At 44.0% G+C, this 24037-nt stretch overlaps 1 protein-coding gene across 1 annotated transcript in view; it reads right to left on the bottom strand.

Annotated features, from left to right (window-relative positions):
* The window catches only part of ETS1 (ETS proto-oncogene 1, transcription factor), a 126361-nt gene extending 103302 nt beyond the window's left edge, over positions 1 to 23059 (bottom strand). The window contains exons 1-2 of the mRNA XM_053594250.1: positions 23004 to 23059; positions 8638 to 8720 (exon numbers count right to left, since the gene is read on the bottom strand). Coding sequence (XP_053450225.1) covers positions 8638 to 8706 — 69 coding nt within the window. The 5' untranslated portion in view covers positions 8707 to 8720; positions 23004 to 23059. The remainder of the gene's footprint in view (positions 1 to 8637; positions 8721 to 23003) is intronic.
* Positions 23060 to 24037: the final 978 nt, after the last annotated feature.

Here is a 24037-nt window from a genome sequence, read left to right as displayed (position 1 = left end):
TGACCTGTCCCTCCAGTTCCTGCCATTAGCTAAGCAGCCTTGGGGTCCCGGGGCTGCTCATTAACCCCTCATTGCTAATCTGTGCGTCATCAGTGAGTACACTCTGTGCCAGCAAACTGGTCTTTTCTTTGGTTGATATCAGAATGCCAGGGTTTAGCCTTAGCCTAAAGATACAATAATACTGCTACCCTGTTTCCCCCAAAATAAGACAGTGTCTTATTTTAAGGTGCTTCCAAAGATGCGCTAGGTCTTATTTTCAGGGGACGTCTTATCTGTCCTGTAAGTAGGTCTTATTTTCGGAGGATGTCTTATTTTCGGGGAAACGGGGTAGATGATGCTGCTTTTTAAAAATGTCTTAAACCCAGAGGCAAAGTGGAGTCAACACTGGGTAGACGGACACCTTCAGGTGCCATCCATGGGGACAGCAGTACCACCATGCTCTGGCAGAAAGACAGGGACCAGCAATCCGGGGGCCTGATCCAAGTCCTGCTCTCCCTTTCAGGGGCTGCGTGACCTGTGCCCTGTCCCTTTGCCGTCTATCCTGGCTGTTGCTTCCCGAGGAGGAGGCTGGTCCCTGTGATCTCCAAGTTCCTTGACACTGTCTCCTCCCAGCTGATCCATTTGTGTTTTTTCTCCACCTTGTGGCTGATGGCCTTCATCTAACACCGTGGTTCTCAACCTTCCTAATGCCACACCCTTTGAATACAGTTCCTGTGGGTTGCGACCCACAGGTTGAGAACCGCTGATCTAACACACAAGCACCCAAAGCGGGGACGCCTGCAGAGCCCAAAGCTGTCAGAGTCATCGCGCGGGTTCGCCACTTTCAGTGTCCCCTTAACATTTAGTAGAGCCTTACATTGTTTGTCTTCATTCTTCCCTGAAGCCACCGCCCACTCACGGCTCGGCCCCCACATTCCCCACCTTTCCTGTTTCCGTAGAGAAAAGCGAAGCTCAGGACGTCACAGAGGCTCTCACCTTGCAGGGGCTCAGTCAGAGTGTACAAAATACACCGGCCATTTCTCAGCTCAAAGCCCCTCACTTCATGGCACACCAACACCCGGAGACATGGGCTGACACCACCCCAGACCCCCACCTAGTCAAATGTGGGCTCCTTGTCCTAGGAAGACGCCTGGTGAGCAGGCACTGTCTGCCACGATAGGGATGAGCTGCCTGGCAGTGCTAAGGGGAAGCTCGGGCAGGCTGAATTTGGCCTCAGAAGGACACAGGGTGGGAAAAGGGGCAGCTCCTGGGCACATCTGTCCTGCTCCCTTGAGAGGCAGAGGGAAGGAGCAGAAATGCTCCCAGCTCTTTATAGAGGGCGCCTATCAAGGAGGCAGGGTGGGGGGTGCAGTGTCCAGGAGAGGCAGGAACAGACAAAATAGGAAACTCTCAAAGGGCAACTTAATTTTAGACTCAAGGCCAGGAAATTCTTTCAAAAACAATAGGGTGATGGGCTTGGGCCTTGGTGAAAGTGCAGGGCTGACACGCGGCAGGTTTCTGAGAGAGAAACCATCTGAAGCCCCAAAGAGGGTGTAGCGGGGGACATCTACTTGTGTTCTTATTTCTTCAATAAAGACCACCTGGGGTGGTGTTGGGGTGATGCAGTGAACCCCAACACTGTACAGCCTCAAACCAGCCTGGGGGCACAATGGCCTCCACTCACAGCCCGAGCTCAGCATGTCTCAGGCACAGGGAGTGGGCAGAATTGTCCCGGGGCCTGTACGTGGCCCTCTTGTTCAGAGGTCTCAGGTGAGATGTGTGTCATTTGTCAGCTTCTAGCTCTGCAGACCCCTCCTAGCACAAAGCCTTAAGACTCCCAGGGGCACCATAGGATGCTTCAGCCAGACTGCTTCAGCCATCCCATGGTGTGGAGACAGAAGGTGGTCAAGAGCCTTGTAACAGGACGTGGGTGGTAGAACTTGCCACGGCCAAAAGACCATCCAGCAATTGCAATTTGCTCACCAGTCTACTAAAGCAAATTTTGGTATTTTTCCTAAATCAGGGAAGGCCAATTTTTCATAAACACGGCATATGAACCCAGGAATGAAAACCTGAGTTTCTTTTTATATCACAAAAAATCTTTTAAAAAAGAAAAAATAATATAAATCTGATAGGAAGGAGCTGCTACGATTGGAATGTGTTCCTCTAAATTCCTATGTTGAAATTTAATCACCAATGTGATACTGTTTAAAGAGGGGGTCTTTGAGATGAGGGCAAAACCCTTGTGGATGAGATAGTGCCCACCAGAAGGGCTAGAGGGAGTGGGTCGAGCCCCTTCCGCCCCCACCGCCGTGAGGACCCAGAAACAGGTACAAGCCTGGAAGCAGAGACGGCCCCGCTGCAGACACTGGCCCTGCTGAACCCTTGGTCTGGGACTTAGCAGCCTCCAGAGCTGTGAGCAGTAAGTTTCTGCTTTTGATAAATCGCTCACTCTCGTGTTTTGCTAAGCTGCACACACAGACTAAGACATAAATCTCAGCCAGGAGTCAGGGCATTGGGACCACATTCCATCCTTAGTCAGCTTTGCATACTTGATATTGAGAGATGGGGGGGGTGTTAGTTTGGGGGGAGCTTTTTGTTTTGAGGGGTTTTTCTGTGACAGGATCTCTGTCACCCTGGCTGGAGTGCTGTGGCATCATCATAGCTCATGGCAACCTCAAACTCTGATCTGCCTGCTTCGGCCTCCTGTGTAACTGGGTCTACAGGTAGGCACCACCACGCCCAGCAAATGTTTCTATTCTATGTAGAGATAGGGCTTCATTCTTGCTCCAGCTGGTCGCAAACTCCTAGCCTCAAATGATCCTCCTGCTTTAGCCTCCTAAAGCTCTAGGATTATAGGTGCGTACCACTGCACCCAACCTGAGATGGTTTTTAAGTTGTGGTTTGACTCTGAAATTCTCTAGTTTGTGCTGATTGAACCTAGTAGCTTAGAGAAGCTCCATTTTCTAAGGTGCTGGAGAAAATATATATTATTGATTTTTCTCCTGACATTTCTACAACAACCATTGAGAGTTATAAGTATAAATAATTTTCTGAAACATAGCATTTTTTCCAGCAATCTTTCCCAGGGTAAAGTCAACCCCATCCCAAAAACAAGAAGAAAAATCCATTTCTAGTTTCCACTTAGATTTTAAATTTTCTTTTTGTATATTCCCACTTTTCTAATCCCAATACCTTGTCTAAGGCTCTCCAGGTGTCCCAGAGAGAAGGAAACTGCGCTGAGCTTCATGCAAGTGACCACAGCCACTGTTCAAGAAGTTCAGGGGCAGCCCAGTGACTCCTCTGTGAACACATCCACGGTGGGAACCCAAGGCCTCCACGCAGGTGAAGAGAGTCAACAGCCAGGGCCATGATGAGGAGGGAGCCTTCCCAAGGAAACCCAATTAAACTGCAATTACTCAAGATAAGGGGAGCAGGTCTGTTTACACAATGGGGTTGTAAACCACCAACCCAGGACAGAGAACTTTGATATGGTGGCAAGGGAGCTATTTCTCATGCAGCATGGTGAAGCAAGGAGGTTTCCCAATGGGGATGTCTCCATCTTCACCCCAGAAGCCCCATCGTGTTCTGGCCACATCCTTGAATGGACAAGAAGTGGAAATCATCTCCACTTCTCCACCCAGATACTCACCTAACACAATCAAAAGTCTAGAATTAAAAGAGGCAAGGCGGTGGCTCAAAAGGGGAAAGGAATTAATGGAGGCATGTTTGTGGAAGTGCATGACAAGCATTTTCGCCTGTAACCATCACCATGACCTTCACGGCAAGCTGCACTCTGCCTGTTTCATCGATGAGGACCCTGTGGTTCAGGGAGGTTAAGTAATTTGCCCACAGTCGTGCGGCTAAGGAGTAACAGATGGAATTTAACCCAAGTCTTTCTGACTGCGAAGCCCATGTGCTCCACTACAATTGGCTGAGAATCATAGCACAGCTGCCCAGCCCAGGACTACAGGGGCCATCTAACATCTGGTGTGAAGGAGACAGAGTAAGCTGGGTCCCCTCCTGCTTCTCTAGAGCCCCCAAAGATAGAAATAGAATTCTGTGCATCAGTCTATCAATCAATCAGTTAATCCTGGAGGGGAGAAAGAGAATTCACAAAAGATCTCTTTGGAAGGGAAATGAGTTGAGGGCCGCAGTTTGCACTTAAGGAAGCCTTACGGCCCGCTCCTCCCCCTGGCTGGAAACAACCAGAGATTCAGCCAACTCAGCAGCCACCAAGGCCCACTGGAGCCGCCCAGAAGAATGGAGGCCAGCGCCACGGACAGATACCTCCCTGTGGCCTCCCGCGATGGCCAGCATGACATTCCCCTTGCTCTTGACCTTCAGGGGTCAGATGTTTGCTGTAGCCCTGGCTTCACATCGTTTTATATTCTGTACAGCAAAAGCAATTATGTGTCTCACAAATGGGATCCCACTAACACAACTCTGAAGTTTTTCATATCTTGAATTCATAAATTGAAAAAAGGTCTTTGGTTGGGCAGTTTCTGAACCCCCGTTTTCATCCCACAAATATAGATACCGTATTCATAAGAGAAGCACATTGGATCTAAAGGAAATGAAAAAGCGGTGAATTTGAAGTGCAGTCACTCCACCCTCAAACTTTTAGGGATGTCTTCTAAACCCTGAGTCTAACTATAAGGAAATTCTGGCACTTTGGAATATTTATCTCGCCTCTTGGGCAGCCTGCACGTCTGTGTGATCTAGCACTCTAGGAGGCCTCTGCCCCCCATCACTACATCCCCCAAAGTCTGAAGCTGAGAGGAGGTGCGTGGGCGATGCTGTGCTCTGAACAGCCCAAGCTGCTTCCTGAAGTCCCCATGGCCTGGGGATCGCTAACCCCTGAGGGTCCCCTGCACAGATCCCCATGCCGGTGAGACAGTCAAGGCCTGGGCCCTGGGCAGCCGCAGGGAGAGCACCCAGCCTGCTCATTCTCGCCTCCCTCTGCTCCGCCAGCACTGGGGCGGAGAGGAGAGAATGACGCACAAGAGGACAAAAGGACCAGCTTTGGAGGGACTTCCAGGGCTGGCAGTGGGCTGAGGCTGAAAGCAGCACAACAGGAAGGAGAGCTTCCTCCCCTGGGATGAAAGGGCCCGGACACCCAGCCCAGATGAGTACCTGGAAAGGTCACCGCTCCCACACAATGGCCAGACAACTTCCAAAACTGTTGTTTCTCTACCTCCCCGGCTGTGACATCACTTCATTCATTATGGTCTCCCGAGGGGCTGGCCTGACAAGTAGGAAAACATGTGTCTTGCTTTTGATAAACCCACCCTGCGGCCGAATTTGTGATGGTGGCGTGGACCCTGACAACTGTGGCTGTGATTATTTTCGAGAATTCTTCTAGTATAGCTAACAACCAAATAAAGCTAACGCAGTCTCTGATGTAAGACCCCTGAGAGTCCCCAGGCTTCAGGCCCTAGGAAACATTCCTACCCTATTTTGGGTGATCGTTTACTGGCCAACTAACCCAGCACACCAGATAGAGCCCCTTGGGGCAGGACACAGCCTCACTTCCTTCTCTCTTTAGATTTAAGTCCCCAGATGCCCTGCAGGCACAGTGCCACCTGCCTTCAGCTTGATCTGGACTCTAGCCACAGCTTCTCAATCTCGGCACTCCTGGTATTTGGAGCCAGTTAACAGTCTGTCCTGGAAGACTGCCCTGTGTACCTTGGTGGGTTTAGTTACACCCCAGCCTCTGCCCTGTGATACCTGCAATGCTCCTCAAGTTTTGGCAACCAAACCTGCCTTCAAACGTTGCCAAATATCCCCTTGGGGGACAAAAATCTCTCGCTGCTGAAAACCCCACTGGCCTCATGGTTTTCCTTTCACTCTCAAAATTACTGTGCCTGGGATGGAGTTTCTTTTCTTGGTGGCTCAGACTAACCAAATTAAAGGGTAGAGTACCAGGCTGGAGGACCTGGATTATTGGATTAAACACCAGGGGCTGAGCTCCAGCAGACATTGAGAGGTCCTGGGGCTGTGACCGTCTTGTCAGGGGAGCTAATGAAGTTGGCCTCCTGCAGGAATCTTGGACTGGGGCTGAGTTAGGTTTGCTTGCTACCATCTCTGCTGCTAATGCCCTAAGGGTTATTTTGTAGGCCAATTTACAGATTCTCTGTTTATTACAGCTCAGCCTAAAGTTGGAGGTTATCTGTTAGAGCTGGTTTATTGAACTTGAGCTTGTACTCATAAAGGTTATTTACTTACTTATTTTTGTTGAACAGAGAAAGAGTATGCTAAGAAATTAAAGGACTTCTTTGCTTGCTCTGTGGTTCCAAGAAGTTGCCTCATTTCAGTGATGGAGAAACCGAGGCCCGAAAGAAGTTATAAGGGAAAGTGTTAGAACAATAATTTAGTGGCTCTCTTATGCAACCTTCTGCTTTTATTCAAGCAACTTTGAAATTTGTAGTAAAAAAGATCTCACATGCAGATAACATTATTCAGATATGGCTGTCAGGGGTGGGTATAGGTAGGTTCTTTGTTGTAAAATCGATGGAAACATTCAAAACATATTATCTAAAAATATCCACTGTGTTCAATTGGGAGGAGGGGTCTTTAGTTAAAAATAATTAGAATGATTCGTTTTTAGGATTTTTATTATACCTGCAATTTGTTTATAGCATGTTTTAATTTCATTGTCTAAAATAAGTACATATTTGTGTGGCATTCCTTTCTTAGCCAAGATACTAGTCTGGTTTAGTTTGATTATAATACTGGTAGAGAGAATTAACACGGGCTGGCTTTTAAATTTTTTTCAAATCAATGACATATTTGGCCCTAAAATCACAGTATCATTATTTGTTTTCATAAATCTCTACAGCAGGGGTCCTCAAACTATGGTCCACGGGCCACATGAGGTGGTGTGATTGTATTTGTTCCCATTTTGTTTTTTTACTTCAAAATAAGATATGTGCAGTGTGCATAGGAATTTGTTCATAGTTTTTTTTTTTAAACTATAGTCCAGCCCTCCAACAGTCTGAGGGACAGTGAACTCGCCCCCTGTTTAAAAAGTTTCTACAGTATCATCTTTAAGAAAAATGGAGTGTAATTTCTGTTGATTTCCGATGTTAACCTCTATGTGAGGAACAGGAGGAAAGCTTCTCTAGTGACTGCTCCAGCCCTATGTGTGACATCAAACTGGAAGTCCCTTGGCAATGCTCACTAAGCAAACATGTGACTCCGTGCCTGAACTTGTGTGTTGTATGTGTTTGTGGAGGGGGAAGTGAGGAATGAAAACATACTTTCAGATCCAAATTTTATAGAATAGTAGTGAGTGGTGCTCACATAAAAACAGAGGCCATTTTACAAAAAGAAAAATATGGTATAAAGACCCAGTGAAGAGAGAAGTGTTAATTGTCCTAAAAATGTGTCTTTTCAGGTGGTGTCTGTGGCTCAGTGGGTAGGGTGCCGGCCCCATATACTCAGGGTGGCAGGTTTAAGCCCTGCCCTGACCAAACTGCAAACAACAACAAAAAAATAGCTGGGTGTTGTGGCGGGCGCCTGTAGTCTCAGCTACTCAGGAGGCTGAGGCAAGAGAATCACCTAGAGAGCTAGAGGTTGCTGTGAGCTGTGACTCCACGGTACTCTACTGAGGGCAATAAAGTGACACTCTGTCTCTAAAAAAAAAAAAAGTGTCTTTTCCTTTGAACAAGGAATAACTGCTAAGAAATTATTTTTAACGCTATAGAAAAAATTTCAAACCATTTATATCATTTAATATACAATTATAGTGAGAGGTCATGGTTACCTTAAGACTTCCATTGTTGAAAATTATACAGAGCCCTGGCAGAACCAAGACAAGCTGGGGGGAGTGCTAGTTGGTGGGTGTTTATTTAGATCCATAAATGTTGAGAAAAGTTAATAACAATGATGGTGATGATAAACGTACCTGTCTATTTTGAGAGTAAAAAGAAAATTCAACATTTATGATGGCTGTCTTTGTATAATAGCAGAATATAGAAAGAAGAGCTAATTACAACCTGAAGTGTCATTTAATATTGGAATAAATCAATGACAACATTGTAGGATCTCTTGCACAGTAAATTGTTAGGAAATTTATCAAAGCATGCCTACTGACCGGCAGATAGCATGGGCAAGGGTCTCCTTACCTACGGACAAAAAGCTTTATCTAGTCCTATGCTAACATTCTGTTTACGACCTTTATTCTAGGATTCATAAAATTCTCCCATAAATTTATCGTCACATTTCATTTGCACTTTCAAATTATGATGAGAAAACTTGCGTCACTGAGATTGTATGTCTGAGGCCAAATGCAAGTTGGAGTATGATGTGAATGGGTCTAAGGGCATCGACACGTGAAAACTCTTCACCACCTGAACTGAACAGGGGAAACCAGCGGGGTTAACTGTTCGTCAAGTTTGAGTCAAATTCTCTGAAATACAAACATACTAAAAACTCTTCTTGGCAAATTCTCCAACCTTGGATGTTCCTTTATATGCTGATAAAATGATAGATCATCTCACAATTGAGCTCCTGCGAAAGATTCAAAGCTGATTCCTGCCCTGGAGTGCAGGGCCCTGGCTTTTCTGTCGAGGGGAGGTCAGGACACAGGATGCTGAGGTGGCCAGGAGGGGGCTGGGTGGGCATGGGGGGGGGAGGGAAAGGGCCGCCACTCACCACTGCTGTGGGACGAGCCGCTGAGTACGGGATGGGGCTGCTCACCACGGAATCCACAAAGTAGCTCATCCTGCTCTCAGCACCTGTGCGGGAGAAAGTGTTTGCTGAGCCACTACTGCTCAGGACATGCAGCCTAGAGCCCTCGAGGGTCTAATTCCTGGAACCAGAAGTCTCCTTAGGAACCAACCAACCAGTTCACTTTGTTGGGTGGCAAAGAAGGAAGCTGAAATTCAGAAAGATAAAGTGGCTGAGCCCCAGCCCAGAGTGAGCAGACCCAGCCCCCTGGCTGCAGGGTAAGCTGGATAACAGGTTGTGTCTGCGTGCTACGGACAGCAGCCATAAGGAAACAGGCAGGAGACAGCTTGTGCGGGATTTCTGGGTGGTGACAGGTCCTGTGCGATACGCATTTTTAAATACAACTTCCATCCATGTATCACCCTTCTCCGCCCCTGACCAGGCCTGGCACATAGCAGGCACACTCCATACCTGGGGCTTAAATTATTTGATCAGGAATAGAGAAAGGATTGGAGAAATAAGGATGGAGAAAGTTCACCTGCAGAGACACTCAACCAGTCCCCAAGACGCAGATAAACAGAGAGAAGCCTTGCAAAAGGGAGTGAACATTATTCATCTTTAAAAAAAAAAAAAAAAAAGAAGGGCTATTTAATAACTCTTGTGGAGAGCTATTATCTACATTGAAAGTATGAAAGATCAGAATGCTTGAGGAATGTTCTAGAAGAAGAGATTTTCCAGCTAGCTGCTGGTCATGATTACATAGCGAACATTTCTGTTGACCTAAATGTTTTCTACACTGCATTGATTTACACACTTTCATAAATTTAGTACCATAGGCTAAAAAGAAGTCTTTCTTGAATGATTTAGGAGCTTGCATTCCTGGGCTTATCACTCATGGTCTAAATTCCTATTGTCAGGAAGCAACATTTCGACTTCGCTGCTCTCCAGTTTGTGTTTGGCCTTCTCCTTCATTCTTATTAACTTTAAAGCAATTGACACATTTCAAAAAAATTAAAGAGCACTAAGGTTTGTCTTTTGTTAATTTTCAGGGTGGGTTCACCATCTTGATACCGCTTGACAGCCAGCTGGACAGACCTCCTTCCATATGACGTGCATTTAAATGGTGCAGTCACATGGGCTTAGCAACACAGAATTCTATTGTCAAGGGCTACAACTGTAAAGCCACTAATAGCAGATGGCTGAGAGATGTAAAGACACAATATTCCATAACTACGGTTTTTGTTTTTAACTAAAATTTGCCTTTTTATGATGTCTTATCTCCAAATGCAGACATGCCATCAAAATAACATTAATTGTTTTTTAAACAAATAACTAAGCATTTTGGATAGCTATGTTATGTTCATCAGGGCCCCTGTCTCTAGTTTTTCATACAATTTTCCCATGGTTTTATGTCTGACACCAAATGCAAGTTAGATTATGATATGAATAGGCCTTAAGGTACATCAAGGAATTTTTCAAGGAATTGGTCTCTACTGCAGTAAAACAGCTCCCAAGAAAAGCTCCTCAATGGCAGAGCTGAATAGTAGAAAAAGATCAAAGTCCTGTAGTCCGGGGACATTGTCAGCACCTACATCAGAGTCTCCTGTCCTGTGTTTGTTTCTGAGAACAGTGAGGAGGTGGGTCAGACTCTGAGCTGGGCACCAGGCATGAAATACAACAAAAATGCACGTGGCAGAGATTGGCGGAGACCTGTGCTGACCACACACTAGTGAGGGTGACCCAGTGAGCACCATGGCCCCTTCCCAAGGAAACGTTCCTTATTTTTCATCTTAAAAATCGAGTTTGAAAGCCCTCATGAAATCATCATCAAACAATATATACCCACTTCAAGGTTTGTGTTCTACTCACGGCTGAGACTTAACAGTTAACCAGATGCACCGTTTCATAATGAAAACCAGCTTAACCATGATCAGTTCACAAGGGGTGATCTTTTTTCTTACGGAGAAAGAAAAGGTGACTCCTAAAGAAGAGTTGATCATCCCTCCAGGGTCCTGCATGGCAACTTATATCTTTTGGAAATTAATACCTTTGGGAATTCTACCACAGAGGGAAGGAATTTTGCTTTACGTAAGCTGTTCAACCCTCTGATTTCCTCCCAGAGAGTCCCAAGGATCTCCTAAATCCCCACAGACTTCAAATATAGCAGCCACCCAAATTTACCGGGAATCCCAAGACTTCCAGTGGGTGCCTGAAACCTTCGGTAGCATCAAACCCTGTGTAGGCTGTTTTTGTTCTATGTGTACATACCTATGATCAAGCTTAATTTATAAATCAGGCACAGTAAGAGATTAGTGATTGTGTGCATAAAATAACTGCGTCATTTTCTGATTGGTAAATAAGATGCAATGTCAGACTCTCCACACTATCTGTGTCACTCACCACCACAGTCTTCTCATCCTTTCAAACTATGGTTGACCAAGGATAACTCAAACTTGCTAAGAAAGCAAGAACTCAGCTGATAAGGGACACTGTTGTATTTATCTGACAACCATGGAGTAGGCTTCCTTTGTTAGGAACATGTTTATTCATTTAGCAAATAATTACTGTGTGCCTACTATATGCCAGGCATTGTCCTGGGCACTTGAGACTCCCTGGTAAATAAAGAATCCCGACCTCCTGGCCCTTAGCTTCCGTCAGACTCAGGATAGAGCTGAGAAGGACACAGTTTCCATCTTCAAGCAGTGGAGAAGACAGCCTCTCATGTAATATAAAGGGATGAGTCGTTAGTCAGCAATATGGAAAAAAAATAATAAGGACGCCATCAGTGTGGCTGGGTGCAGGGAATAGGAAATTATAGACAATTACAAGGAGCAAGGTGTGACCACATGGCCCTATAAATTACCCCTAGACTTTCACAAGCAGCAAAGGACCTTCCCCACTCTGAATGCCTATTTTACTTATATATTTCTAGGAGAAAGAACTTTTGAAATTGGCAGCCACATCTTGAAGCCCGGCTCAAAGACACGAGAATTTTGGTCTGCCGGCCAGACAACACTCCCCCTCACAACAGCACACTTGGAAAAGGGTCCGGTGGAAATATGTTTTCTCTTCTAATTGACAGAGTAAGGGGAGAAACCTCTGGCCCAACATCTGGTGCACTCTGTGCTGGGCTGTATTCTTGAAGCTATGACTCTATGAACAGCACGTCCCCTGGGGAAAGGCCCTTTGCCCAGAGAGGAAACTGACAAGTGGGAGCTGCCAGGGCTCTCCAGGGCTGTCATCTCAGGAAATAACTCTGCGACAGACACGGATTGCTGCTTTATTATTTTTTGGAGAAAGAAAAAAAGAACCCACTCTTTTTCCACTTGTAGATTGTGATACAGAACAGCTGCTGGAGACATAAACCCTTTCAGAAGTAAAAGGAGTGTTTAGGTGGATTTTTTGTGGACTTTTTTTTTTCCCCCCCAGGATTTTTGGCCAAGGAGAATTCCTCCCACATGGCAACTGATTGGACATCAGCTGGACAAACTTTTCATCTTGGCATCTGCACATGTTTATTACCTAAATACAAAGCAACTGTGTGATTCTAAGATTTATTCCAACCAGGAAGCATCCGTGAGACTTGTCTGGATGACGCAGAAAGGATTTGGACACTTGGCAACAGAGGCTCCTGAATAGCTGAGTTCGTTTTTCTTGAATAGGACCAGCACCAAAAGCGCTGCAGAGTGAGTGAGTCCAAAGTGAGGCTGCCGGACCCTGGACTGTGGCCTTCAGTGCCTCCTTCCCTGTGCCCCCACCTCTCTGGGCCCCCATTGCCATGCCCACTGCACCCTCCATCACAACAGGGAACTCTGCTCTTCTCTGGAACACACCATGCCATGTCTCACTGCCCTGCCCTTCTGGGGCCATCACCTCTGCTAGAAATGCCCGCCCACCCACCTACTCCTCACATCTCGGGAACCCTGATCCTCAGATGTTTAGCTCAGCTCAGAAGTTGCTGCTGCCTGGAATCCTTCCTGCCCCCCGCTCACCCCAGCCAGCGCTGGACCTCTTGTCCATGTTCCCCAGATGTATTTCTCTGACTGTGCTTATCACATGGTTTATAAACATCATTTTCAGTTTGTCATTCCCACTAGATTCTGAGCTATTTGAAAGTAGACCTCATGCCCTTTTCTTTTTTTTTTTTTTGTCTCCAGCAATTAAGACAGACCGTGGGGCATAATAGAAGCACATAGTTTTGGGTGACGCCTGTGGCTCAAAGGGTGGGGCACTGGCCCCATATACCAAAGGTAGTGGGTTCAAACCCAGCCCCAGCCAAAAACTGCAAAAAAAAAAACGAAACTAATGAACAAATTAAGTGAAGTTGCAGTATACGGAATTCCCACATAAAAATCAATTGTGTTTTTATACACTAACGACGAACTATCTGAAAAAGAGAAATTAAGAAAAAACAACCTCATTTATAATAGCATCGAAAGAATAAAATACTTAGGAATATATTTTACTAAGGAAGTGAAAGATCTGTACATTTAAAACTATAAAACATTGGGCGGCGCCTGTGGCTCAGTGAGTAGGGCCCATATACCAAGGGTGGTGGGTTCAAACCCGGCCCTGGCCAAAAACTGCAAAAAAAAGCACGTTATTTAAAAATCATGGATAAATGGGTGAATGAATGAATTGGTCTTCCAAGACTAAAAATGTAAATTTATGATGTGAATTGTTTCTCAAATCAGGGAATCCAAATTGATTGAGTGCTAGGTAAAGATGTACTTGAAATAATGTTTCACGATCTATTTCTACGGGAAAACTGTCTCCTAATCACATTTTCTGTCTCCCTATCTAAGAAGGTGACTCCCCACTGTAACGCTGGGTTGTCTGTCCACGGTCTTCCTCAAACCCCACCCCGTGCCAACTTACAGCCCCAGCAGAGAGGTAGTTCATTTCCTTCCTCCACATCTCTGGACCCTACATCAGTGTTGCCGAGTGCCTGGCGCACCTGTTACTGTTAGATGAAGGAGTATAAGGTAGAAACCTGTATACACTCTTTAATGCTTGTGAGCCCCGTTTTACAAATGTGGAGAAAAGCTAAGACAACCCTGCCAACTGGGCAAGCTGGGACCAGACTCGACGTTCACTGCCCCCTTTTCCTGGACACCCTTCTCTGAGCTCCCTCATCATGATTTATGTGAGAGTATCATGTCCAACAAATCCCTTTAAAACTGTGTTCTGTTTGACTCTAGGAGGTCTATTCTTCACAAACCATGTGGCAGCTTCTCCAGCCTCTCACCCTCCCCAGTCTGGCAGCACTGCCGGGGTCTACGAGTTGCTAATTCCTTCCACCCGCGTCTCACCAGGGCAGGTTGAGTGAGGCACAAAATGACCAGTTCCAGGCCAGGAGAGCGGGCGGTCCTATAGAGACAGGCCTTAAACCAGGCTGGAGTCAGTTCCCATTGACTCTGTCCCTGCTCAGCTGTACGTTAGATGACCTTGACATCAGTTAAGGGTTTTCATTTGGGGGCATGTACTCGTAAAGGAAAGACCCTTTGGGTAAAACCAGTAAACTATACTACAAAACATTTTCCTTTTGAAGTTGTAACATGTTTATTGCAAAAATTAAAATAAAAAATACACAAAAGTCCCAAAAAGGCATCAAATCCGCCCCAAACCTCACCATCTAAAACTAATTATACTAACATTTTATTCAGTATTCTGTCATGTTTTGTTGTTGTTGGTTTGTTTGTTTGCTTGTTTTTATTTGAAACAAAGCTTTGGTCTGTCTCCTGGGCTAGAGTGCAGTGGCATCATGATAATTCACTGGAGCCTCAAATTCCTGTGCTTGGGAACGTCGCCTTCCTCAATTTTCCAAGCAGCTGAGACTTACAGGCACCTGTCACAACAACCAATTAATTTTTCTATTTCTTGTAGGGATACGCACCTCGCTTTTGCTTAGGCTGGCCTCAAATTCCTGGCCTCAAATGATTTTCCCACCTTGGCCTCCCAAAGTGCTAGGATTACAGGCCTGAGCCACCATGCCCAGCCTTTCTTCTGGGTATTTTTTAATACATCTGTATGAATAGAGATGTGACATTTATGTGTGATCATAATTATGCTTTCATACTATTCCCTACATGATCTTTTGTAACCTGTCACTGACATCTGACACAGTTCTATGGAAATTTTCCAATGTCAATAAATATTATTACAAAATTAATTTGTCCCCAATTTCTTGCCATTATAAAAATTCCTGAAGTATTTTATATTCTCAATCAATACCTAATAGTAGTGTTGTTGGGACAAAGGATGTGTGTGTTCCATATTTGAATATATATTGACAAACCGCATTTCGTAACAGATAAGCCAAGATCATGGTCCCACTGACAAAGGCACTGTGCTTTAAATTACACCTTACCCTCTAGTCTTCCTGTCAGCTGCACGGGCCAGGAATTATGGCTAAAACACCTCCTCGTGTGAAGATTGCACATGGGAAATACAAAAGTGAGAGAAAGCTGTGGCAGAAAAGAAGAGATTTTTGCCCCACCCTTTTCTCTTTGAAAGCTATGCAAAATTTGAATAGATTTATAATTAGAATTTCTCCTAATGCCAACAATTTAGGATACCCATCAATTTTTACAGAAAAGGACATCTTTTGGGCTTTGAAAGCAGGAGAGAAAAAAAATTGGCTTCCAAAACCACTAGCCATGTAAAGGAAACTTGTTCCAAACAATAGCACCTTTGCTAAACTAAAGACAATACCCTTGTTATCAAGGCAACATCTTTAATTGTCAAGGTGTAGATGGTTTTCTTTCTGAACACGATATAAATATGTCTTTAAAGACTCACTATCACTCAGGACAGTTACAGGGATCTCCTTGATCCTCCTCCCGGGTTGTAACTGGGAGTTCACGATCCTTCCTGTCTCTGGGTCTGTTTCTGCTCCTGACTCATGACTTACTTGAGGGCAGGGATGACGCGTGTTGGTTAACTGAATGAAGGAACTAGAGTTACTATGTGCTGTGGCTGTGTGTCAGCGCACAGGGACTATCCAAGAGAGTGACGATGCCTTCGGGACCAACAGAAGAGTCTCCACCAATGAAAAAGTGTGCCCCTGTGCCATCCTAAAGTTAGGCTTCTTAAATGTTATCTGCAAGCAAGACGGTATTTTTCTTTAAACTCATGGCTGGATCGAGGAGCTTATCTGTCCTCGTGTTTTTCTTCTAATTCTCACAATATTCCACTTGTACCTTTCACACCATTTTTCTAGATGTCTCCCCTGATCTGTCTGTGTAACAAACACTACCATGTCCAACGCTCTGATAACTCTAAGATATATCTTATTTAGAAAGCTGGACATCCCTCGCTACCCCATGGAAAAGAGAAAAGATTGGAAGAACTTGTATGGTTTCTCCATCTGACCTAATCAATCTTATTTTTTTCCCCCAGTGCAGTAGTAAATATTCCTTCTTACTCTAAGGAGCCAGCACTGCCCAGGGATGTGATGTTCTGAATCAGGTGCTATGGCTTCCGTAGCTAGTCCACCCACTCTGTTCCCAGAGCAGCCACTCACAGCATAACCAATATGTCCGTCTTCCTTCTCCCCCATTTCACCGGTAATTATCCCCCCAACCCTCACTTCAGTGGATGTGACTCATGTTCATTTCCTATTTCTCTAAAAATAAAGGCATCTCCTAATAAAGCTTAACACTGTCAAGCCCTATATGAAGTGGCACAGCTCAAGTAACCGGTCTTAGAATACTAAAACAGACTCATGGTATTATAATATTACAAGAGTATGTTGTTTTGCCCCTTCTCAAGTAGTAACTCACTAGTACATCCTGAAAAGTGAGATTAAAAAGACAGTTTTCTCCTGGTGTAGCATAGCGGTTAAGAAATACTGCTTCATGGATTATTTTATAAATTTCTCCTTACTGGGAGCAAAACCTTCGCATTAAACTGGTGAAAAGGGAGTTGTCAACAAAGGGCAGAAAGGTGCTTCTTCTCACAGGCATCAAAGGAACATTTAAAAACCTGCCTGGGAATTTAACCAGGACAATGCCAGAGCTAGTCTCGGAAACCTTTCAGAACCTAGTGATCGACTTTTTCTAGCCAATCAGCCTTCGTGTGAGAACATCTTCTAGAAGACAAAGGTAAAATTCAGTGAAACCTTTTTCAGGAAAGGTGGCGGTGATCTCTGTCCAAATGCTATTCCTCAAATCCTATCTCTAAGTATGAAATTCAAACCATCACATTTAGCCAAGATACTCTAGGGCCGAACCTTGTAGGGACTTGTAAATAAATGAATTAAAAAATTAGGATTGCTTTTTACTAAGAACCTGGGAACAAAAAAGAATCAGTGGGAGAATGATATTTAGAGCTCTTTGCTTCACAATAATGGCTGTAGTAGAGGTCAGGGTATGGAGATTCTTGGCCAAATCAAACCCAAAAAAGGGCAGCAACACTAAAAATATCAACTCTAACCCACTGGCTGCTGCCAAGGAAATCTCTCAAGAGCCTAAGATTTTAAATAATTTTTAACTCATAGCGTGTGGAGCATGTTGGAAACAGTCTAGAGTTTAGATTTGGTTCTGGTTCTTAAGGACCTCTCAACAGAACTGAAAGACACCATAAATATAGACAGATATTGGGAGAGCGATTCAAGGGGACTGGATCATTTTAATAACACCCTTTAAAACTGAAGTAAAAGACACCAGCTGCCTCAGATCTCTCAAATCCAGCAAGCAACTTTTTGGACTATATCTGATTGTGATTTTCATGGTGGAGTTCCATTTGTTTTATGGCCCAAATTGTAAGGTTCCAATTTCTCAGTATAATGCTTGACAGCTTGCTGGCATTCTTATGTAAGAAGGGATTTTTCAAATTCAATAAATTTTGGAGTTGGAAAAAGCTCATCGAATCTGCACATTTTCTGTTTGAATGAACTGAGCATTAAGTGTTGAGCAGTGGTGAAGAACTCTGGAGTTCCACATGACGGCCTCAGGCAAATTCCTTTTTTTCTTAATTTAAATAATAATTTTATTTATTTATTTTTATTTTCACATATACATGTGTTCATTAGGCTTCCACTTTTTGCCTTCACAAAATTAAAAAGGCTTAAAATTTAACAATAATAACAATGTTTAAGATAGGGACCAGAAACAAAAACCTCGCAAAGAATGAAGACAAATACATTCAGAAAAGAAATCAGATAATTGCTGCAACGAAGTATTAAGCAAGAATAATAATAGTAATGCAAAGAAAGTAACATTCGCATTGTCAAATAAAAGTATGTCTAGTATAGAATGCTTTGACTCTGAGGTTCAGTATGGAGGCATCAATTAACTACTTCTTATTATTTTTTTCCCGAAGTATCAAAGAATAGACCACTAATATTTATAAATAAAGATAAAAGATAATTTCAAAAAATAGATCATGGCAAGTCGTATAGACAACAGAAAAAGAAGAAATACTTCAAAATCATTCTACTTAATCTGGATACACCTGACATTAAAATGAGAAAAAATATATTATTATAAAGGGGAAACTACAAACATAATTCACTTATAAATGAGGATGTGGTACCCTGTATCCTAAACAACATATTAACAATTTGAAGTAAAAATTAATGATTAAGTAATGTACTTTAGTCAAAATCGAATCCAATTTATATGAGAATTAGTCACTATTTTCTTTCTTCCTTTTTTTCTTTTCCTTACCCTCACCCCCTCCCTCTTTCTCTGTCTGCTCGCCCCTTCCCCCATGCCTCGGGCAAATTCTTAACCATAGGTCTTAATTCCCTCAGAGGTAAAATGGAAAGAATAAAACATTTTCAAGATTATTGAGGAGGATTATACAAAATACTAGTACTTAGCAAAGTGCCAAAATGATCAATCAATACTATTTTTGCTATTGCTATTTTATCAATTAGTGCCTGGTAACGAGCAAGCATTTTTTTAACTAGTAGTACTAGTAGTTTATGTTATTTTTTTCAAGACGGCAGAGGTCACTTAACTACTCATCAAAACTATAACTCAGATGGCCTCCATCCATTCCTCATTTCTTACTCTAAGGCCTTACGTTTAAATCATCAAAAAAGGATTCCCTTTCTCAATCATAGGTCAGGCAGCATTCATGAAGAATTTTGCAAGAGAAAAGAACCACAATTTCTATTAAATGGTAGTCTGTTTGTGGCGTTGTTATGCCTAAAACCAAGACACAAGCATTTTTCTTACAGTGAGGAACAAACTCTTTGAAAGATTGCATAGCAAAACATTGGGAAATATTGCAGCTTCCTGAGTTAAACCACCATCTTTTTGATATAATGTCAATCTTTTGTGGTGTAACACTTTGGCAATTAGACATAAATATAAGGAAGCAGTAAAGTGCTGCGAACAATAGTGCAAGTCTTTCCGCTTGTTTTTTTGTTTATTTGTTGGTTTTGTTTTTGCTTTCCCTAGAGCAGTGCCTCCCAAACTGTAAAGTGCATTCAAACCACTGATGATCACCTTACTAGGTGGAATGTCTACAAAGCTGAGGCTGTGGGTCAGAGGGCCTCCCTGTGAGCTGAAAGGCTGCTTCTGCACTGACTTGGTGAAGGTCACGAGTAACTCTGATAAGGTGAGTGCCAGCGGCATTGAGGCCAAACAGAAGCTGTTAACCAGAGGTGCGAACCCCACCAGCTCAGGACCTCTTGTCTCTCCACGGCCAAGAGAGCACCTGCCCAGCCTTCCTCCCTTTCCTAAGAAGACGTGGTTGTAGTTATTATTATTTTTTTTTTTTTGTAGAGACAGAGTCTCACTTTATGGCCCTCGGTAGAGTGCTGTGGCATCACACAGCTCACAGCAACCTCCAACTCCTGGGCTTAAGCGATTCTCCTGCCTCAGCCTCCAGAGTAGCTGGGACTACAGGCGCCCGCCACAACGCCCGGCTATTTTTTGGTTGCAGTTCAGAACGGGGCCAGGTTTGAACCCGCCACCCTCGGTATATGGGGCCAGCGCCTTACCGACTGAGCCACAGGCGCCGCCCGGTTGTAGTTATTTTATTTAGCCTCTTACATCAAGAAACTGGCAATGGTTCTCTCTCCCATAGACAGGAGCTATTTGGATTAAAGATCACAGGAAGAACCAAAAGATGGTTTAGAAGCGTGATCTGCACCATAGTTCTCACAATTTCAAAAGACTCAAATCGTTCAGAGACTCTTTGTACTATATTTTGCAACATTCTGTGCATCTGGAATTATTTCAAAGTGAACGGTTCTAAAAATTTCTAAAAGACGAAAATACTGGTGTTTTCAATTTTTTCACATGTATATGTCTTCTCTTTTCCCACTGATAATATTTTCCTGACATTGGCACTAAATGTTTACTGCTTTCCCCTCATCCTGGTAAGTACTATCTCACCTGTCACCTCTGAGAGCTTTTGCTGACCCACCAGCACTGGGTCACCAAAATATCAAACCTACCCTCCTAAAGATGGGTCAGAAACAGCCTTCCCTGGCTATTCTAGATACTATTTTCTGTCCTTGAACTTCCAAAGCAATCATAAACTATACCACATTGCTAAGCAAAAGAAAAAAAAAATCCAGCCTAAATTTGTGTATCTCAGAGTTACTTAGGATTGTATGACCTGCTATTACAACCACAAGCTCTGAGCTCACGTTCTCTTGATTCTAGTCCAGGTTCCACCATGAATTAAGTTATCATTTTAATGAGTCTCAAAGTCCCCATCTGTTAAATGGGGATGACAAAGGAAGACAGAGTCACATCCAAGAACTTCTCAGTTACAGAGCTACACATGGACAGAAGCCATGGCCTCAAAGACTTACGGTAGAAGAAATGAATTAGTCCCTGCAAAGCACCTCCTGAGAGTGTGGGAACATAGTAAGTGCCCAATAAACATTCAGGATTATCATTCTTCCTCAGGTGAAGCAGTGAAACTCAGCTGTGATGTCCAGAGAACCATTTAGATTAAAAGACTGAGTCCACTAAGTAAGCTACATTTTCGTACAACAGAGATAAAAGAGCTGAAACAAAAAGTAAGGTACATCTTCACAACTAGGTTTCCCCAGGAGTGACAAAATGTACAAGATTTGCCTAAAATGTCACTAACTTGCTCCATACTGCATTAATTTTGCCCCAATGATAAATACATTGATGGTTTCTGTAAAGAAGAAAATAAAGAGAGAGAGAAAGAAAAGAAGGGAAAGAAGAGAAAGGAGCAGAGAGAAAAGGAAGGAAGGAAAAGAGGAAGGAAGGAAGGAAGGAAGGAAGGAAGGAAGGAAGGAAGGAAGGAAGGAAGGAAGGAAGGAAGGAAGGAAGAGAGGAAGGGAGGGAGGGTGGGAGGGGAGGAAGGAAGGAAGAGAGGAAGGGAGGGAGGGTAGGAGGGGAGGAAGGAAGGAAGGAAGGAAGGAAGAGAGGGAGTGAGTCCCGGCTTTTTGATGTGCACAATTGGAAATTGTGAATGGGCAATTGGAAAAGGATAGCTGCTGTGGAAAACAGATCTGCTCCCCAGTAAGCAAGATCCTGAGGAGCAGCAGAGCTGTCAGTAAGACATTCACCACTGCGCTGACAAAGACAAACGTCAGGGTCAACTATTTGTTTGCATAACATTTGCTTCCCTTTGGTCCATCCCCACCCCCACCACCTGCAGGGAACTGCCCCCCACACCAGACTTGCTGCAGTATCACTTCAGACTGTCCTCACCCCTCTGGTACTTTGACTTTTCAAAGCTCTCATCTCTGTGAACCAGGTGGGGCACAAATGATTATTCACCTTTTAGAGACGATGAAAGGCAGGCAGAGTCACCTCCGAGAACTTCTCAGTTACAGAGCTACACACGGACAGAAGCCCTGACTCCAAATCCCTGCTGGTTCCACCCAGTTCTGACCATACTCGCCTTTGAACTCCACTATCATCTGGCCCCCGGGTCAGCTCTGGCTGGTTCTCCAAGGTCGCAGACAGCCAGGTGCGGAGTCATCACGCCCTCCCACCCTCCCCCAGGGCTGCTCCCCGACCTCCTCGCACTGTAGCAAGTAGCACCTTGGTGTGAGGAGCCGGCCGGCCCCCTCCTCCTCTGGGCTCCCACCCCCTCAGCAGCTGGAACCAGGACGGAAGAGGCTGCTGCCTGCCCCCGTGCTGTTTGTTATTTCACTACTGAGTTGGCAAGGATGGGAGCTGTTGATTTACAATTAGAAGCAGCATGCTTCTTCAAATATTAATATTAATAACTATACTATTGAACACATGAAAAGACCTTTTCATCTTCAAAGCACTTTGCAGACATTAACTCATTAGCTGTCCCTTCCCTCCACTCAGCAACAACAGGTGAGTACGAATCTCAGTAGCCACCCTCCCACATAACCCATGCCCCCCAAAAGCAAAGGGTCTTCTCTTTCCATAAAAAGGAGGCCCTATAATTTAAACCACAGAGGATGGAATAAAGTATAATTTTAAAGATCCAGGGGGCTGCCAGAGGATGCCTTTTAGGGTCTGTATTCCCTGTTGTTTAACAAATAACAGCCACATGTCAGTGGTATGGAATAGAAATAAAAATGGCCTTGAGATTAAAAATAATAATAAAAAACCTAAGCATAAGGTAGTGAGGGAAAACCTGCGGCTGAATGCCTTGACAGTATCTTTCTTTAAGGCTTTGCCAGCAGAAAATGCTACTATAAAAAGTGGCAACAGATATGTTTTAACGGTAAATGAGAAGTCGCATGCAAGGTGGGAGGAAGAGCCACCCACACCCCCTGCTTCTCCACAGCAGCACCACGGAAGTCCAGCTCCACAGTGGAGGGAAGAGACGCCCCAGCCCAGACACAGCATGAGGGAGTCCCAGAGGGAGTCCTTGGAGAACTAAGACAGGGAAAAGCCTGGAACAGGCTAGGGTGGCTTGCAAAATTCAAACCCATAGCAATTTCCTCTCTATAAAAGCAATTCATTAAGCTCCTAGGATAAAGAAGGAAAAAGTAAAATGTCAAACAATAGATAAACCGGTACACCGGGAGTGAAAGAGGAAAAAAGAAAGACATTTCTGGGTTTAACCACAGCTTTGCTTCTTTGGAAGTACTCCAATCTGGAAGGAAAATCCAGAGTTTCTGACAAGTCATCTGCGAGTGTCTAAAACGTGCATGATTGTGCCTTTGTGAAGCAGAGGGAAGGCTGATATCTAGTCTTATCTCTGGCTCTTCAGACAAGGCGAGGAGGTATTTTTGAAAACTGTTGCTAAACAATTGAATGGGAATATCGAAAAACATGAAAAGAGAAAGAGAAAACTCTGTATTCTGAACGCTCCCATCAATGGACCCTTTAATTCCACAGAATGAAAGAAAAAAAAAAAACAGGAGAAGGAAAATAGACGAAAAGTTTTAGGCAGAAACTCACACACACCGCACTTACTACTTTGCCGGAGAGATGGGGTGAAGAACAGATCCTTAGGGCCCTTCTCTCCACGTCTGTGGTCTCCTTCCAACTACCTGCAGGAATCCTCTGCTTAGTGGCTTAAGAGGATGCAAGGACCATAATGTTTCTAATAGAGCTGCCTCTTTAAATTGAGGGGTGTGGTCAAGCCAGGGAAAGCTGGAAAAAAGGCAGCCTTCCGCTAGTCCCTGGCACCAGAGCTACAGTCCCCAGGACAGACGCTGCGGTCCAGGTGGGAAGCATACACTGTTACTGCTTGTGGTAACACCCCCCAGCTCACACCTCGTCTTCTATACTTCAAATTCTGCTGCAGCCAAATGTATAACTCAGCCCTGGGGACTAATAAAAAGGGGCGGGGTGGGGGGTAAAAGGCAGCCACCTCAGTGGGATAACAATACATCTCACTCTCCCCTGGTGGCTTAGATTTACTCTGCTGAATATGTGAATATTCATGCTTCATGTCTCTCTGTGTTCCCAGGAGCTCCCAGTAACTCAGGCCCAGGAGAGGGTTTACTTTAGAGACAGATCAGGAGACCTCGGCACCTGCTCGGGCTCCTTGGGGCTCTCTATGAACTGAATACGAAGTGAGATCTTTCCTAAGAAAAAGAAGATAATTATCGATCAAAGAAGAAGTTGCGATTTCTGAAAAAATAAAGCTAAAATCCCCTCCTCATAGAAGTCTGGTTTTAGTTGATTTCTAAAATAAGATTAATTTTAGTGTCCCTGATTCACAGTCCACGGTGTAAGAATAAAAAGGCAGAAATATTCATACATTTCCCATTTAGAGAAAATATAAATAATATGAAAATCTTGACATCTGTTCTAAGTGAAAACATACAACATCTTTTATTCACATGTTCAGGACCACGGGGAGAATGTTATAGTGTAATCTCATCTCAGTGAATAGAATCATTCCATTAAGGAAGGTTTTGTTGTTGTTAGTATTTGGCCACTTAATCCAAGATTTTTACTCCTAAAGATTCTTTTCTTTTTGTTTTGTTTGTTTGTTTTTC

This window comes from Nycticebus coucang, chromosome 6 (assembly GCF_027406575.1).
Source record: "Nycticebus coucang isolate mNycCou1 chromosome 6, mNycCou1.pri, whole genome shotgun sequence".
Lineage (NCBI taxonomy): Eukaryota > Metazoa > Chordata > Mammalia > Primates > Lorisidae > Nycticebus > Nycticebus coucang.
This window is presented reverse-complemented; position numbering and strand designations above follow the sequence as displayed.